Here is a 20279-nt window from a genome sequence, read left to right on the forward strand (position 1 = left end):
TTTTCAAAAATGCAAGGATAGACCGTTTTAATAGAAGGAAAAAGCAACGGACAATAACAACGGAGAAGAATGTCGAGGGGAGGAACGCATAATGAACACACTTTCCAACATCCTTGACTTCCTTATAGGTAAGCACGCGGGATATTACGTAACGAGCCTTCGAGTTGTTAACGGAGGAGGAGTTAGAGACTCGACGACGAGGATAGGAGAAAGATGGTGTCGTAGGAAAAGGATACCAAGGTGGTCCGGATAAAATTTCGCAAATATTTTCCGATAAGAGATATCATCTTAACAGGTCGGTAATAATATCGAAGGATGACTTTGAGAAAATGTATAAAAAGGAAATAATAATTACGTAGAGTCCTTCTTATTCCATGTAAATACGCAAAATCATATTACAGTAATCGTGCCGATTTAACGATCTTATTATAACGATAGGAATCGTGCTTTTCTCTTGTCAGAAAACGACAGAAACTTGCACAAAATCGTTGAGTTATCGCGATCTTCGTCTTCAACCGTGCTAGATAAGGGGAACAATGGAGTCTTCTTATCCACCTTAGGTAGTTTACCATATACACGAATGGTACGAAGTCCGAATACGTGGTCAAGGTGGTCAGGTGATATGCGTTAATGGATTACGTAAATGACAATGGTTGTTGCTGATTATATGCAGCGTGTTTTTTTCCCCTTTTTTTTTTTCTTTTTCTTTTTTTTTTTTTTTTTTTTCTTTTCTTTTCTTTCTTCTTTAACACGTACGGTTGTGACAAAAAACGTAGCTTTGTTTCAAGATAATTATTATTAATATTGCTTATTCTCTATATCTTTTTAATTATTTCTTCTTATCTATTATGACCGATGATAAATAGAAACGATCGAATGAAGTCGAATGAAGGAACGATTGTCGCCATAATACACGTATTAGAGTCAACCTTGTCGAGTAACGTTCACTCGGAGGCAGGTTTTTTTCTCTTCTTCTTCTACACTCCACGGTTACAGAGAGTTAGTGTTGATCTAACCTGTATTTGCAAAACGCATACCCACATACAAACGCACACAGGTACGAACATGAAAGTACACTCGTGGAGCTCGGACGAAAAACAGAGTAGAACTTTAGTAGCCTACTCATTAGCGTCGTTACGGTACCTCATGTCCTTTGCTTTGCGTTCCACTTTTTCGTTGCTTCTCCGATGCAATTCCCCTCTTTCCTTTCCGCGTCCTTGCAACCACTTTAGAAGTAAGTAGTCCACATTCGTATGAATACCTCTCTATGTTTTACGATGACACCGCAGAAATAATTTTTCTCTCTTTTTTTTCTTCTTTTGTCTGGCTTTTTTTCTTCTTCTTCTTCTTATTCTTCTTCTTCTTCCTCTTTTATTTTTCTTCCTTGCACGAGCTATTCTAATAACAATCTCGCGTTAGCGATCTTTCGCATTTCCGTTTCACTCTCGACATGACCACAAGACGAGAGACTTTGTTGCGACGTTACGGCAAAGTTTCCAGGCGCAAGAAGGTAATAAAGGAAAAAGGAATAAATTATATGGTCTGAATGCAATATGTCTGTATGTGGGTTAGTAATAGAACTGTAAAGCAACGAAGCGCGCGATACATCTCACGATTCTCGAGTTTTAGATACATATATTCCAAGTTTCCAATATTACGGTAGTTCTGATTATAGAACAGTTTGATAAGTAACTACTGGATTCGACATTAATCATCGTGGCTGCCGGGAATTGGACGAATAATTAAATATATACGGATCTTATTTAATCGTTAATTTGATATTTGTATTTGTAGATATAGGCGAATCGAAAAATAGAAGAGAAAATTCAATGATACGATTATAATTATCGTTTTTTTAATATATATTGTGGGAAAAGCGTGAAATTATTTATGTGATTTTAAACGTGAGATATAACATCTTCGGGATAAAAGCAAAGTTCATTTACTCGTTTTTCGATTAGTACGACTCAGGAAAGTTTGATTACGAGCTTTAATTTAGGATGTCAATCGATACGTCACCTTCGACATGCACAACGAACGCACGTTCGATCTCAATTATTCTATTTGCGCGTGAAACGTCGTATCACGTTATAGAATGGCCGTTATCATATGACACGCACTGGATATCGACCCACGCGGAATCACGGATTCCACACACAGTGTAAATGATATTTATCCGTACGCGTAATTAATTGTAGATTTATTTGCGTATGGTGGAAAGCGTATGTCCATACTAGTGTTTCACGGGTACCACAAATTGAGCAGTCATCGACACACATAGGTATTTGTGTGTTTCTTCTGTTCCATTAACCCACAATGAGACAAATATGAGAGATCGCGTTGCGTTACGAGAACGATGTAAATATTCAAGGATGCGTTTAGTTTGTAATTTAGTTCGTCTGTATGTGACGACAATACTCTGACGATGGCATAAAGGCCATTGTTAATTCATTCGTAGTAAATTTAAATGATACTTTATAAAAATCACACGAACGGCCTTTCAACTGTCTACGAGGATTTTGTAAGGTTGTTCTTTAAGTGCTTGTTATTTGCGAATTCGTTGTGTATCCATTCTACGTACACAGCAGTTAACGATCGATCGCTGATCGAATGTCACGAACGTTTCGCGTGCATACATATGTATATGTGATTGGTATTCGTGTACATACATATATAATTTCTAAACATATTTTCTCATCGTTGAATATGTAAGTCGCGAATAATCTTACATGTCTCGTAAAAAGCTTATCTTTTCCTTTGTTTTCTTTTTCTTTTTTTTTGTTTTTTTTTTATATAAGTCTATCATCAAGCGAGCATAGAGTTCAACTAACGCCCACCTGTGTTCAAGAGACTTGGAGAACTGTTAATTATATAGTAAATTAAAGAACCGGTACGTGCGCGAACGAACGTTCTTCGTTAAGAAAATGCATATTTTCTGAACGAAATATTTTTAAATAGAAAATTGATGAACGAACAACTTTGAAATACTTTGTACGTGATAGATGGCATTCAATTTGTCGGATCCTCTAATTTCGCTGGCTACAAATTATTCGCAGGTTACAAAGACCTTAGACGGACGTGAAGATGAAGCTTGTAACGAGCCGAGTAATTTCGAAGGAGAGCCAGGAATATTGACTGTTAGTGAACTCGCGTGTCCACGTGTCGAATATTGTGTGAAAGAGAGAGAGAGAGAGAGAGAGATGGACAGATAGAGATACCTTTATTTTATTAATAGTGATGGCTCAGACAGTATAAGCAGTGCCGTCATGTATATTTATGCAGGTACGACGTACTTATTCATTCTCTTCGACGTTTCGCGAACCGTTCTGACTATTCATAACGTCAGAAGACTTCGACAAGTTGGAGTCACCTTGCTACCACGCTGTCTCTCTTTCTCTCTCTCTCTCTCTCTCTCTCTCTCTCTCTCTCTCTCTCTCTCCTGTTCTCTATTTCGTCCAATGAATCGATTTTCCATCGACGATGAAAGATGAAAGGAGATCTCGTCGAAGCGAGAAGACGGTCGGGCAACGGAGATGCGTACAAAAATGATTTTTATTTATATTCCAATAGAAAAAGAAAAAAATGCCAGTAGTAAATATTCGAGTAAGCCTTTCAGCATTGCTTATGAAAATGCATGTTTATATTTCGCGTTATTCTATCGCGTTGGCAAATGAATTAAGTAATAAGAGAGAATGGACAAACGAGAAAAGAAATGTTTGTAAATTTCACGAACCGGTTTGCCGGTCCTACGAATTTTTACCTTTTAAACGAATGATTTTTGTTGCCTCGCCAGACAAAAATAAGTAATAAGGTTTTGTATTAGTTTTCTTGGGAAACAGGATATGAATATTCTTTCCATTTCTTTTTCTTTTTTTTTCTTTCTTTTTTTCTTTCTTTTTTTCTTGGCGAGAAAGATCGAATTTTGTCTATTTTCTCTTTAGCGAGAAAGAAAGGCGTTTATATATAATATAAATAATAAAATATCGGTCTCGTTATTCATGAGATACCTGGAACGGAATAAGGTACGGTCTGCGGTTGCGGTGCCCAGTAGGCTTGACTGATGGCAGGGTAGTGGCTTTTAGAGCCCAAGGTAGGCCCGTTAGAGTACTGTTTCCGACTCTTCATCGCCATCGTCGATGTTTCCGGCACGTGCAGTTTGCGCAGGAGTTTCTATCTGGTTCAGGCGCGCAAAATACGAACTCCTTTAAATATTTAACAAGAAGAACGTGAATGTTGTCGAGGACAACGAGAGGAAGGTATTACACTTGCGTAATTCATAAATTTTCATAGAGCGAAACCACAATGTTTACACATATCTATATATCACTGACACCCACACACGCGCGCACACGCGCGCGTAAACATATACGCACAGGCAGAGGCGGCGGCACATATAAATATATATTTATAAACAGGCTCGTAGAGCAATGCGACGTAATACGGCACATGTATATGCGTAAAGCTCAATTCATTATCGGTTTCCGGTTTCTTAGGACGACGAAGTGAAAGGCTGCCCTCATGGCAATCGTAGAAATTCTGGGCCGGGTCGAACGAGCCGTTGTATAGGATCGATTATTTGAGCATGCGTCTTCTCGACGACAGGACGACAGCCACGCGACTGCTGTAGTTGTCGGCGGTGCACGTGCCCTCCTCTCTCCTTTATTGCCTCTCACTCCCTCTTTCAATCTCTATATACACACACACATATATGATATTTATATTCTTCACGTAGTATCGTTCACGTAGTGTCCTGTCTAGGGAACACCGAGTAGCTTCTGGTAAACGAGGATATCGTCTTACGTAATCGCACTAGTCTCAACGAGTTCGCGCTAGTTATGCAACATCGTGGCACTACGACGACGACGACGACGACGACGACGACGACGACGACGACGACGACGACGACGACGACGACGACGACGACGACGACGACGACGACGACGACGACGAAGACGACGACGACTACGATGACGACGTTAATGACATACGCTCGACGGACGATAAACGATGCGTTTCTATTTCTCTTTTGTTACTCGCGCGCGCGATTTTCTTCTTCTTTCTTCTCAGTTTCTCTTCCTTAGCTCGTGACAGTAACGAGCATCGGGATAGTTGTAAAGCGCGCGTTACGTTCTCTTCTACGGTCGTTTGCAAGGATGACAGAAAAACTCCCTCTGCCGTTCTCCGAGCCATCCGTCGAATATCGATTTCTTCTCTTCGGCCACCACCACCTCCTCCTCCTCCTCCTTCTGTATTATTGCGTTTTACCGACGTTCCTGCTTCTTATTTTTTCCTTCTCCTTTTTCCTTCCCCTCGAGATGTAGCGCGGGAGACAGAAACATTCGCGAGCAATTCGAAAATAGAATACACGAGAAAATCCGCTATAAACTGTTCATTTCTTCTTAGAACTTTCGAGAACGAGCACGGGCTCATTAATAAAATAATGATTGGCGATTATCGAGATAATGACTCGCGTATGTGTATATTAGAAATAAATTGATGCGCGGTTTTACACGTGAAACACTTTTTAACATATCGATTCGAATAACAGGGATTATATTTTGTTATAATCTCTTTCGAAGGAGCCCGCGTAGTTTTGCGCGAGATGTCACGTTCGGCGCGTGCGCGATTGCGATCGTATACGAAACACACCGGTGAGTTATTTCGTTTTCACCTCCTTTCGTCTTTTTCTCCTTCCCGTCTATTTCCACTTCTTCTTTCTCCACCTTCTCCTCTCTCTCTCTCTCTCTCTTTTTTTCCTTCCTCTTTTTTTTTCCTTCTCCTCCTCCTCCACCACCACCTCCTTCTTCTTCTTTTCCTCTTCGTCGTTGCGACGTCGTAGAGATATGGACGAGAGAGAGGACGCGTTCCTCGGCCGACGCTCAACAAGTGAGAGAACCGGCGCGACGCGACTCGGCTTTCCTCATCGGCGCGCTTCGTGCTTCTCCGTGTTGGCCGCGACGCGCCGCATCGCACCGGACCGTGCCGCGTCGTACCGCACCGCACCGCACCGCACCGCACCGCACCGCACCGCACCGCATCGCATCGCACCGCACACATCACATACTAAGTCCCCTACCTTTCTGTTTTCGCTCGTGCTCGCTCGCGCCATTCCCTCGAGTAACCTCTCTCTCTCTCTCTCTCTCTCTCTTTCTTTTTTTCTCCCTCTCTCTTTCTCTCTTAACACATACACATTGCTTTCCGTTGGAACTTCAAAGAGACCACTTTTATCTTTATTTCTTACTTTTAGTTTTACCTTTATATGATTACGCGAAAGTGTACTGAAATTTGTTTCAAAAGTTAATTGGACTTGGAATGAAATAAATCTATTCCTTTTTACATATATATTACTCCTCAAGTGTCCTTGATTGTTAGGAAAAAAAAAGAAAGATATTTAACAAAACGATATATTCTCGATCGAATCTCAAACTCGAATTTCTCTCGTGTGTATATAACTACGTAACTATGTTTTCTCTTTTTTTTCCCTTCCCCATAATTTTTTTTTTCTCTTTCTCTTTCTCCTTCTATCTTCCTGCCATATCAACAAAATTGTCTTTTCCCTCTCTTCTAGTTACTCTCTCACACATATACAATGCACGAATGGTAGCGTGGCCTCGATACTGTCACGCACACGCTCCCGCGAACAGCTGATCTCGCAACACGTGATTCGCGCGGAGCTAACATTCGAGAATGATAGTTTCAAAAAAAAAAAAAAAAAAAGAAAGAAAAAAAAAAAAGAAAAAAATCAATGTCTTTCTCTTCGTTTCAGGAATATGTAATCGAATGTACGAGACAGCACGTAAATCCTAAGAGGAAGTTCGACGAAGGAAATAGATTAAATTCCTTTCAAAAGATAAATTTGTGTAATTTCTTTCTTAGACGGTTCGCTTTATTCCTCGAACGATGAATCGCCATGTAATACATTTCTTTCTTTCTTTTGTTTGTGCTCCGGATTCGATCTTTACAATAAACTTTGTATCGATCGATCGTTCTTTATCTCAACTTTTTATACATTAATTAATTACTCGTTCATCGATTTATCGTGTCTTATTAATGAACATTATCAAAATATTGTACTTCTTACCAAAGGTCTTCTCAATTTTCTTCGAAATATTATAATATTATAATTTATCGTTAAATTACGTAGGAAAACTAGAAAAAATTGCGAGTAGATCGGTACGGTATTATGATTCACGAAAGCATTTTCCAGTATTATCCGAGTTCGTTCTCGGTGAATGAATGTCGTCTTCTTTATTGTAACAAAGAACTTTGCTTTTCCTCATAAATCTGAGAAACTAAAGAACGAAAGAAAGGACTATCGAAAGACGAGGGAAATGAATTAAATGGATTCATTAAATTAAATACTGGCACGATTTTCGTCAATGCGAATCCTTTACAATCAACGAATTTGTAGAAAGTATTTCGTTATTGTTATACAATCAACGCATTCCATTCTACGTATTCTACGTTTTTTTTTTTTTTTTTTTTTTTTTTATTAAAAATGAGTTACAATTATAGATCGTCCGTTGATAATTACGAATCGTTTACGAGAACAGAGACAATTTATGTCGGATTGAGCTACCAAAAAGATGACGCTAAGCCTTTAATAAAGCATCGGAATTATTCGACACGTACGTACTGTATATGCGCCAAGAACCGTGCCAGTTCAAACGTAATAGATAGATATTCGAGCGTACGTAATTTAACTCTGCTTGTTTACGAGGAAGAACGCTTGCCAACGATTCGCGCAGACTCGAGTCTGCGTGACTCATCGATGCTTTTCATTATCTCGTTGATGCGAAGAGTGAAGAGAAGCGAACGAGACGTATTTCGTAGGTGTTGCCTGTAATTTGTCGAATATTTCTATTTTCATTGGACGACGTGTATTTCCTGCAAATCAAGAAAATACTACGTATCTAGAAAACGATAAATTTATGATCCCTAACGAGCATTACGGAAGGCCAGACATTCTTGATAAGATCATAAACTGCAAATTGAATTTGCGTTTATTTCTTTTTTTTTTTTTTATTTCCCCTCTTTTGAATTTGAGACGTCGACGAGGATACGCTTGAAAAACGGAACGATCGTATAAGAGATGGCTTCGTTCATCGCCGAACGTTGAATTATTTAAGAGTAGGCTCACGCGCAAATCTCTCTCTCTCTCTCTCTTTCTATTTATCTCTTTTTCTCTATCTCTTCCTCTCTGACGCAATGCAAATTTCAGAGGCCGGTTGGAGCCGACGTGCCAAATATGCGTCACGATTACGAGACCCCTTATAATTCGATTATCTACCGACGATGTGCGGGAAATCCAAATTGTTAAACAACAACAAGATCCGAGCAGACGATCGGACAGGCGCCGAGATCGCACGAAACTGCTGGCTCTTCAGTTTTATGCGAAAAACATCTATAAATCGAGGGTCGAGATTTTAACATTATCTTCGTTTGTTCTTCGTTCCTTCTTCTTCTTTTTCTCATAGCCTCGTCAGCTTTCGTAATGAATTTTCCATACTTTTTGGTGTTTCATTATCGGTGTTATCGATCGACGTCCTATAAAAAATTCATTTCCTTTGATGCAATGACCTCGAAATTGATTCGATTCGAACGCATTTCCTTTTACGCTTCCTTTACTTTTAACTTTCCATATCATTTATCGCTTTCCGATGATTCTCATAGTATACGGTGACTCTTCTTCATCTGACTTTCATGTGCGAAGAGGTCACATTTGGGCGGCTAATAATGGAAGAGATCTCTGTACGAGAAAAAGAGAGAGAGAGAAAGAGAACAGAGAGGTAATCGATGCGCAGAGGCCACGGGGTCATCGTTACCATCGACGTTTCGCTGTATATTTCTGCTCCGTCGAACGTTGCCGAGAATGCATTATTTATATGTACCCGTATATACGGGCATTGTCGGTTCGTCACATTATCCAGGGAAGGAGAGACGATGGCAGAAGAGAGGTGGAAGGGACGATGGGCGACACGAACGTATGTAAGTACGTCGTACACATCTCCGTATCTTTTTTCATCGTATATTTGCTACAGATTCGATTTGCACGCTAAATTCGATGCATTACTTATGTCTTTCTTTCTTTCTTTTATTTCCTTTTTCTTTCTTTTCTTTTTTTTTTTTTTTTTTTTATCTCTTTTCCTTCGTTTTTTATAAAGAACGAAATTATGATAAAAGTAAGCTCGAAACAACGTTACGTATCCTATCATTTTATTTATTTCTTTAGTTCACATAAAATATCTATTGATTAAGATGAATTTATAGGAACAACGAGACAAAGTGGAAGGAACCGAAATACTCGTGATAACGTCGATTTAACGGAGGACAATTAAATTTGATTTAACTCCGAACTTGGTCCTTGATCGATCAATTCCGTGGTTAAACTCGGTTTCAGTTTCAACCAACGCTCGTGAAACCGATTCCTGGCGTAATTGAGTTACTTGTTCGTGTTGCGTTCGCGTAATATTTTACGCGATCCAAGTTCCCCCGGATCGATTCAAAAAATCAAGTACGATCGTCGACTAAGAGAGATGGTGTTGACGAAAAAGGAAAAAAAAAAAGCAAATGCTCGAACAGAAATGGCCGTTTAATTTTTTTTAACATCAGTGAACACGTTTCTATAGCAGAGAATGTTTGTAAAAACTTCATGAATTTTGATATTTCCCGATTCAATCGATGATTCGCCGTCGTTCGGATTGAGACAACGAAAGTAGATTTATACTATCGGAAGATAGTATCGGTCAGATTTATTGCATCCGATAAAGAAAGTTATGACTTTAAGGAATTTTTTTTTTCGGTATTGCTCGACGAGAGGATCGGTCGTAAGAAGAAAGGGAGAAAGAGAAAGAGAAATAACTTTCACGAGAAGAACGATCTCATAGGGCGTTAAAGTGGCAACTACGTTATGAACATTCCACTAAAATCCAGCCAACCGTACCTTCGCTTCTCCTTATTTCTCTGGTCTTTTTAAAAACTTTTTCTAGTGCATATACAACTTCGGTGTTCCCCCCACCCCCCTGTCTGTCTCTCTTTATTTTTTCTTTCTATAACATACACGCAACGCTAGGATCCGTATTTATACGTGTGGAACGAATAGCAAGTACCGTTCGTGCGCTCTTAGGGGGCTATTCTTGTACTACGAAACGAGAAGAGTAGTAGGAAGAAGAAACGTAGCCTGTACGTAGAAAAGCAGATCACCAGACGACGTTACGAAGCTTCTTCCGGCGATGGCTCCTTATATACGTTACGGAGGTCAAGCACGTTAACCGCGTAACGACGTGAACCAATATTCTTCGACTGACCCCTTTTGTCACGGCTCAAAGGATAATATACTTCGTGCATATGTATATACGCATGTACGTTTCTACATATATCGAATTTTATATGAAGCCTTCGATAGCTCTGTACGGGTTCTGAGCCATATCGATGTATATAATTTTATTAGATACTTTCGATTAAAATATTTCATTTTTAATTGGAAAAAATACTTTGGTCAAGGGAAAAAATTCTCTCATACATGTTCATTTTCAACGTTGAGAGATTGTTAGGTCAGTTTCATTAAAAAAAAAAAAAAAAAAAAAAAAAAAAAAAAGGGAGAGAGAAAAAAGATGTTACATAAACATTAATGACTCTGCAAAGTCCGATATTCATCAAGGTAAACCGTGAGAGCATGGATCGCTTAAAACGAAGAAATAAATGACAGGTATAGTTAAGGATTAATTTCTTATGCTTAAAACAAAAAAAAAGAAGAAAAAAGAAGAAAAAGAAGAAGACAAAAGATTCGCTATTGAAAAGTACGTTCGAAATCGAAGATCTTTGTGACGTGAGTCGGAGGATAACTCTATTGTATATATGTATAGTAGGTGTAAATGGTAGCTTTAACATAATGACTGTGTACAATGGTGCAATAGCACTCGCCGAGTATAGACGGTGTATATAAAGAAAATTTGGCGATCTTCCAGTCGGTATGGCCTGTTCCATCTTACCTATATTATCACTGACAGTAGACTTTCTACTGTGTGTATCTATAAGCTAGAGTATCGTGTACGGACAACAATGACGCTCCCTTTGGCTTTTGCTTTTTCTGCCGAGTTTACTACAATGCCACGGAATAAATCGTCTTTATGACGACAGCTTTATGAAACCCAACATTCTCTTACTCACTCACTCACTCACTTTATCTTTCTTCTCTCTCTTGAATCATTTCTTTTTCTGAAATCGATATTTTCTTACTAACATGACAAAGCTGACCTACATCTTTGGGACGTTAAATTTTTCAATAAACGTGTCGAAGAATAAATGTAATAATAATAACAATAGATACCTTAGTATGTATATATGTATGTATGTATCTATGTATGTATGCATGCATGCATGCATTTGTACGAATCGTATGGGGTCGATCTGTGAATAAGTTTTTCCCGAGTGCATACCATATCTCGTACACTTTTTTCTCAGTATTCCGTCTGAAACGAATGCCAAACGCATGTGAATTAAACTCACGAAGTCATGCATTCTCGGCAGCACGTGCATCCGTAGGAGGTCGCAGAAGAAACAGCGGGAATCTTTTCTACCTTCTCTTTTCGATCATACTGACCTTACATGAATTCCAAGGTGCGAGTAACGCATCATCCTATACCGCAGCACGAATCGTACGTTTCGCAACGCACGCAAAGCTAATAATCCATCGCTCGGTAATAATATTCCCTGGATGCATTCGTGATAAGCGTAGTCACGCTACGAGTTCTTCTTACTCGTTCGTTGCCACAATTGTCTGTACTGTTGAATATTTCAACATATTTTTCCGATATGGAGTTGTTTCTTTCTTCTTCCTTTCCTCTTTTATATTATCTCCGAACTCTCGAATTTATATATATATATATATATATTGATCTTGCTTGGATAGTATAAAAAAGCTTCGTAAAAAAATTAAATCATTCAATGTCTAGAATAATATAATAAATGTAACGAAATCGATATTTGGATTTTTCTTCAATTTTCATTTCGTCCGTCTCTCAAACAATATATTCTTACAGATTCGTAATCGGTAATTTTACATTGAAATATTTTTTTTTTCCTTTTTTAAATCGACGTCACGTTACATTACGCATCTACGCTTCAAATGTGTATGCTTTTTACTCCTTCTACATTCCCGTTGTGGTTTCGTTATAAATTTCGATTAATTCGATCGAGTTCGTGTCCCTCCAGAATTCTATCACGGTCATGCTAAAATATCTTCTCGTGTGGAACGAATGCGAAACGCATGGAAATTATAAATGCAGGAGCACGCATTGTTGGTTTGTAACGGTGCACGATACCGCATACAAGCGTTGCTTTTAATCGCTTACCCGGATTATCGGTTGTATAGTTGCAAACAGATACTTAGTGTATTCAGCATCGATTTATACGCTTTGTTGATGGACACAGAAGAGTATGATAAAGAAAATCGAAATAAAAAAGAAGCAAATTAAAGAAGTAGAATCTAGTTTAAATATATAGAGATCGTTGAGAACAGAAGTGGAATGGTTCAACATTTAATCCCGTTGTTATAACGAGGAAAAGTAATATCGCTTGTAGAAACGAAGTTTCACTGTTCATTTTCTTAAAAGGGAAATAAACCGAGTCGATGTTACTTTTGTTTTCATCGGTACATATAGTTGCAGTTAATGATACTATTCCTACTGCTTGGTCAATTCATATGTATTACGAGAATTCACAAAAGTCATTGTAAACTGTAATACCATAGTCAATGACACGGAGTTTCTCGTGGACTTCTTCGAAATAGCCCAAGTTGATTCCATCTGCTCGATAAATAGGTACTTACTTCTTTCTGTCTTTTTTCTTTGCTATCACTAACAATAAGTAGGTACATAACTACTTATGTACTTGAATATGTATATTCAAGAGAATGGAAAGTTCGGAAATGCAACGTGTACTTATTTACGTTTATCATTTTCTTCCTAATTGTTATTACAATACGATACATGATAATTATTAAAATTGCCAAAGAATTATCGCTCATGTATAGATTTGTATTACTTTTCGACGAATTTAAGATATTTTTCGTTGTTTAAATTATATACATCTCCGTTAATGGTACAACTACGGTATTCAATGACGCAATCATTGTCCATTCTATACAATCGAAATATTCTGACACAACATAAATCATCGATCCACCGGATGTTTACGGACTCCGACGATCTTGATTGCATCTAGGTGCGATCGCTCGCATAGAATTACACTCGCGTTACCGACCTTTCGAAGAGATCTATAATTACAGTGTTCGAATTTTGTTATGATAACCTTAGTATCGTATTTCCTTGAGAAACGTAATCTGAAAACTATCATTTGGTGTACATGTTTTATTATGAAATATATTTATGAAGCAACAAGCTCGACTTTTGTACAATTAGTTCAATGAAATATAATTCATTGAACTATTTGTCAACTGATTAAATAATAAAAGTTCTCATACGTCTTCCCGTTGTATTAAATAGTATTTTTGAAATGATATTATCATAATATAGATGTAAGATTTTAAAGGTATACGATACGTATTATCGATCGTTCGTAGGTCACCGAATTTTTATAGATAAGATAAATATTATCACCTTTGATAATGACGGTGCTACGAAAGAAATCCGTTTTCGCATTGGGCGTAATATTTTATAATTATTTTCGATATTAAATTACATCTATATTTACTTATTCATCGAATAAAAATAAAATAACATTAATATTAAGAATAAGAACGAAGGATCATAAAGATGTTGTTTCGGTTGAAACCATCAACGAGATATAACGCGCAATTGTTTCTTAAGCAAAAGGCGAAACAAACAAGAAAATAAAATAAAAGAAAAAATATTTGATCGTGGACGATCTCGATGACTTGGCGTGAGTTACGAGAGCGACAGTTTCGTCGTAGAATATAGCGTGAGAATGATGTAACGTCGATTATTTCATAACTAGAAATCACGAGATGCAATTTGTAGAACTGCAGTGTCTCCCATTTTAAGAGAGAATAGTAACTAAGTAAATAAGTAAGTGAGTGAGTGAGTGAGTGAGTGAGTGAGTAAGTAAGTAACCGAATGTTTTCACGTCGTATCGATTATATTATTCGATATAATCGAAGCCACGAAGAGGCCATGGAAGAGATATCGTTGGCTCCTGGTATAAAATCGCGCATCGAATAAACAAATAAACATTATGAAATATTAATGACACGTCTTGGCAGCTAATGCAAGAGGTGTCGATAGAATATCAGGTTGGAGGTTGCCTGATCGTTACGATGCTCATCACACTTATGGTCAGACTTCTTGGCTAGTTTTTCGTTTATTTATTCCTATCCAATCGTTTATTTTCTTTCTTTTCGTAGGTAATCATTGAAAAAGATATCATTCTCATAAATTTTTCGACTTCAATAATCTGTCGTTATCTCAAACAGATTTAATTTTTATTTCCAATCGGGAGAAAAAAGATAAATGATCGATTTGATGAGGCTAAAGCAAAGCTGTCTGAACAGGAAATGAGAGTGTGTGAACAAAAGAAAGCTCGAAAGCGACACGTTCGTTACTTAGTCGGTGATAAAGCGTGAGTTGGCTTCGTCAGCCAAAATAAACAGAATGTCACGGGTATAAATAAAGCTTTTGCTCTCTTCGACCTCGTGTCTTTTCATCGGGCACACGACGCATCCAACGTTCTTCGGACGAGGGCTCTCTCTCTCTCTCTCTCTCTTGATCGACGTGTCTTCCTTCGAAGGCGCTTCTAAAATCGTCTTAACGAAATGTGCATCAACGGTCGGTCGTTAAAAAAAAATAAACTCTCTCCTAGGTTCTTTCATATTTCTTTACGTAATGAAGATTTACGTTCAACGTTGTCTCTCCTGTGGTTGTTTTCGATCTAACGAGGAGAGGATTAGATGTGGAAACACTATCTCTGTGCGTTGTTTATATAAAATATAATCCTAGGTGACCCTTAAGCTTACCTGGAAATACTTCCCATTTTCAAACAAAACCACCAGGTATAATCAGGGTATTATACTTCTTTTTTTTCTTTTCTTTTTTTTTCTTTTTTTTTTTTTTATCTTCGGACCTTGTGAAACATATTATATCTTTTTTTTTTTTCTTTCTCAAGGATATTCACTTAAAATTATATTTATATAGAATCTTTTCAATTTCGATCTACATCATGAAAAACGCGAAGGTGTAAACTATCCAACTTTCATGAGTCTTGTTCGCATCTATTCTTCGTGGTTAAATATTCAAACGATTCTAGGAGCATCGGTCTCTTTCTACGATAAGCGCGTAAAACAAATGGCACTTAATACCCATCCACTCGTTCGTGCATAATTCTCACTTATCGCATACTTGGCACGCGCCGTACGACAAGGGATCTTTCGAGGCACGTTTTCTCGATGGCGCTTAAACCATACTCTTCTTTTCCTATTTTCACTCGTTAGTCGCTCTTAGTTTGATATCCGAAGACTACTTTAGTGCATACATCATTTGTACCTGTGTGTATGTTTGTATGTCCGTGGACATATATTTATGTATTAAAAATACGTATACATAACTAAGCGCATATATCATATGTAACACATGTATACCGAAACTCTTCCTCTACTACATGCCACTTGTAACGCTATTGTAGTTCTACGATTCGTATGCGAAAAAAAAAAAGAATGATGAAAGAGAAGAGAGGCGACAAAGATAGAGAGAGGGAGAGAGACAGGAGAGAGGAGTGAGAAGGGGGAGAAAAAAAGAAACACACATCGAACAAAAAGCGCTACCACCGGCGATCCAGCCGGTTGCCGCTGCAGCACGTGACGGGTGTCGTTAATATTTCATTAGCATTCGTTTTTCGCACTGACTCTGACGCACGGATTTTATAAGCCTATCCAGCCTCCCTTCTTTTCTCCCTTTAGTCCCTCTTTGTGTCGTTTCTTTATACTTTTTCTCTCTCTCTCTCTCTCTCTCTCTCTCTTCTAGGTTTATACATTGAAGCCTCGAATGCACATGAATAAAGAAATAAGTAAGGATACGTGGAAGATTACTTTTCTTCTTTCGCTGCGTAACAACGACCTATGAAAATTTGATAATATTACCTATTTCGAGCATGCAAACTCGTTTTGCCTGTTTTCCTTTTTATCTTTGTTTCTTTTTCTCTTATCTTTTTTTTTTTTTTGCTTTCAACGTGCGTACGTTTTCATCTTTCCTTTCTTATATATTGTATCTTATTTGACTACATGCAAGCTCGACAAGCTCTCGATTTAGCCAATTAATTAACACTTAATGAGTATGCTTTGAACTATGTTCTTAGCATGCGAAGAGAGTTATAACTTCTCTACAATCTTCTTCGACAAGACGGTAGAAACTATGTCTTCGTAGTGGTTTTAACTAACGGTGTATATATTACCTTTGTAGGATTTTACTATTAATTTTATTACCAAATCCGGTTGGTACTTTTAACATAGACAGTGGATAATGGATATTCAAAGATAACCTTGTTGGTTATATCAACGAATAAAATACGACGAATTTCAAACGAAATAATATCGCGTTTATCCCTTCACGATCTTTGCCGTTATCGTATCGAATAAAATCGAGTTGATGATATTAAAAGTCACGTAAGTTAAATGGAAGTCATAGTAAACAAAACTTTTTCGATTTTTTAGACTAAATGCAATTCCCATTCCTATCGACGATAAAATCTTCCTCGAAGGAGAAAAAAAAAGTATCTTCTTACCGTTTCTATTCTCGCTATCTGCCGGTTTCATTTGGATCGGATGCCGCATCTGAAAAGAAAAGAAAAATGTTTTATCGAACTCTTGTTTCTTTAGATTTTGTAATAACGCATTATACATCTACGAACAACCCCGAAACTGCATTTGAACATATACATATACACACAGATACACACACACACACACACACACACATATATATATATATATACCTATATAATCAGTGATATGGGAATCGAACGTATCGAGAATTCGATTTGATACTTATCGAAATGCATCGGCGTCCTTCTATAAGCAACATTTATAAAAGAAGCAAATTTCTTCGATAAGAAAGCTTCCCGGCATAATATGATTACGACATAGCAAAAGGATTCCTTTTGATTGAAGGATCGGTCATGTTATTAAAAAGTTATAATATAATTCGAAAACACTCGAATAAATTAGTTTTCAGTATCTTTCCATTATCATTTTAATAATCTTACTTCCTTCGATCTTGGGAATACTTGTTTTGCAAAAGGACAAGATAGGAAAATGTATATTCTTGAAACGACGATTATAATGAAATCCGCTCGAAGGTCATTTTGTTATTATCCCTAGCAACGTGATCTCAGATCACGTCATACCTCTTTGACACGTCATCCTGCGTGTAAAGATCGATTAGCTTTGAAATTATATGCGATACTAGAATGCAAACGTTTGTATGATTAATATGAGTACGTAATAAAAATCTCGTCATCGTTATTTGATGAGTTTCTTTCTTAAAAAATCCGAAACTATTAATTTTCTTAAAGCACGATACTTAATTAATCTAAACGCAAAGAGACTTTATTAGAATTGAATATAATTTTTAGATCAAATTGATGGTTCGTTAATACTTTATTATATTAATGGATATCGTCATTAGTGTCGAGGATGGTGTTGCATTAATTTTCATTTTTATGATCACACGTGCATCGTGAATTAGCACGATTGCAGATTTAGAGCGCGACTTCGCCCTCTCTCTCTCTCTCTCTCTCTCTCTCTCTCTCTCTCTCTCTCTCTCTCTCTCTCTCTCTCTGATTCCATAATGGCATTATTATACTTCGTTCCATAAGATCATTACGTGCGACAGGTCTAGTTGACAAGAATCTCTCGAACGTCCCGAGCGTTCTTCGTCCTCGCGGAACGTCGGGCGAAGGAGATGAAATTTAACGAGGGAAGCAATTAAATTAGGAACAATTGAGCACGTGGACGAACTAAATCGTGTTTTCCTGCCATCGTTCCCCTTGGGAAAACCTCTTCGAACGGAATAATTCGAACGTCTTAAGAAATAAAGGGTTGCTATGCAAAAACGTCATGACAATCTTCACGTTGAACTATAGTAATGGAAAATGTCGGACCATTTGCCATTTTCCTTTGGAGAAAGCAAGCTTTATGACGATGTAACAGTAACGACGTTCTTTTTACCATCGCCCGTATTGCAAGTGTACTTTGTACGGGCGATAGTTTGTCATAATAATGATGATCCACGTTCTGTCATGTTTGATAACGTTTCGAGAATCTTTGCAGAACGTTTGAGAACTTGAGATTTCTTAAGAAACAAATAGATTGAATTCGCATGGCAAATATACATTCTGTCTATCGTTGAATAATTCACGGAATAAGAATTCTTTTCTTTTTTTTTGTACGAAGATAACTAAGAGAAATTCATTGATTTTCTTTATTTTGTTTTGTTTTTCTTCTGTTTTGTTTCTTTTTTTTTTTTTTATGCTTCATTCATCTGGAGAACAATTAAGTGAAAAATTGGCGAGAAGGAAGAAGAAGATAAAGGAATATTCTCGACACGAATCGAGCGTACGACCTTAATGATTTCGTTACTCGTTAGTAACGTCTATCGAGGATTTGAGAACAACTAGGAATCGTCGTCCTTTCTCGTCTGTCCTTCCATTTGCCATTCATTCTCGAAACTGGGTTATTCGCGCGATCGTGGCTCGTTCTCTCTATCTCGGTGCCGTCTCGACTGAGAGGAATCACCGCTAAGATTCGAATTCGATATCGGCTATAGTCTAGCTTCGGTTGAATCCATATATCCTGGAGGCTCGATTATCGGAATGCCAGGATAGATCGAAAGATCAGTTACGAGGGCTAACGATCCATAAACAACAACGTGCGATGGCTAGACGCGATAGACTGAAAGTGATGCTCGCCAAATGCCATTAAATTTGTTCATAGCTAAAATAGTTTCGAACTTCGATATTGTCAAGATTCGTATTTTCGGAGGAATTTAGAATGAGCATAATAGTCGTTTGTTACGATTACCGCTAAAACAGGCGATTATTGTAAAAGATATTGGATTGAAGTCTTACACCGATACGAAATTGTATTTTCAACAAGTCTAGTAAACGTAAATTAAACAGTCAGATAGATCAAGAACTTTTCGCTGGCTCGTAAATAGTTTGCAGGTTGCTTGGAAAGTTGCCTACTGGTTGGAACGTCGGAACCGTCCATTAAATCACCGGTGCAGTCCTTCATCGAAGACGAGTCGCCCTAATATCAGAGAGCAAATTAATCACAGAGTCAACGGGCCGTCACACGTTTAATGATCTCACGTCGTTATTTAAACTTTCACTCTGCTCTGGTATTTCACTGTTTTTTTTTTCTTTTTTACTTTTTTTTCCTTCTTTCTTTTTTTTTCATTTCGTAGAGAAATTTTTCAAAGCTACGTACCAAACGCGTACTTAGTAATAATCATAATTACACGGGTTGGCAGATAAGAAAAAATAAATTCTATGGAAATTACTCTTTATGTTATTTTTTTTCTTCTCGTTTATACAAAAGAGAAAAAAAACATCGGTTCTTAAAAAATTGAAATATTTTACTCCAATGTCCAAGTACGATATATATTTTAGCTGAGACGTCGAAGATATTCTATTTGATCCTTCGGTCGAGAAGGATATATATCATTGTATGGTGTCAGGATGAAATTCATATCTATGCTAAATACGGCATGTTCCTTGACTTGAAAATTGACTTTAATAATATCCCCATTGTACGAATCTTTGCGTTATAAACGGTTTGATAATTTAGTTAGATCGTGGGGTCGATCTGAACGATAACTCATACAATACATTCTAACTGCTTTCGCGTATATATGATATATATATATATACACACAAACGTGCGCGTCGTATTTAGATATACATTTGATAGAAATATTCAATGCAATACAAATTATAATTTATAATTTCGTAAATACGTTAAACGTGATATACTGTTAATTATAACAACGACTTTCTTTTAAGAAAGAAGAACGACGAAGTCGCTTCGCAATAGTACAATTTTCCACATCCGCGAGTACATAATGAGTTCTTTCAACGGCAAAGGATATATCGTTTAACGCGGACAGAACGATAATAATTTTCATTACTCGTTTATTCCGGTATTTTCACGATTCGTCCTAGATAAATGTAATAATAAGGAGAAAGAGAAAGAGAGAGAGAGAGAGAGAGAGAGAGAGAGAGAGAGAGAGAGTCCGTGATAATGTACAGTC

General features: G+C 37.4%; 1 protein-coding gene across 31 annotated transcripts in view; it reads right to left on the reverse strand.

Annotated features, from left to right (window-relative positions):
• Window positions 1–20279, reverse strand: part of LOC124432323 (CUGBP Elav-like family member 1) — a 264155-nt gene that overhangs the window by 30914 nt on the left and 212962 nt on the right. For all 31 annotated transcript variants that reach the window (XR_006944228.1, XR_006944227.1, XR_006944226.1 and 28 more), the window contains one exon: window positions 16753–16801. Coding sequence is in view for 28 of the 31 variants with exons in the window: in XM_046981189.1 (XP_046837145.1) it covers window positions 16753–16801 (49 nt within the window). In the remaining 3 variants the exon portion in view is untranslated. The remainder of the gene's footprint in view (window positions 1–16752; window positions 16802–20279) is intronic.

The sequence above is a fragment of the Vespa crabro genome, chromosome 24 (genome assembly GCF_910589235.1).
Source record: "Vespa crabro chromosome 24, iyVesCrab1.2, whole genome shotgun sequence".
NCBI classification, from domain to species: Eukaryota; Metazoa; Arthropoda; class Insecta; order Hymenoptera; family Vespidae; genus Vespa; species Vespa crabro.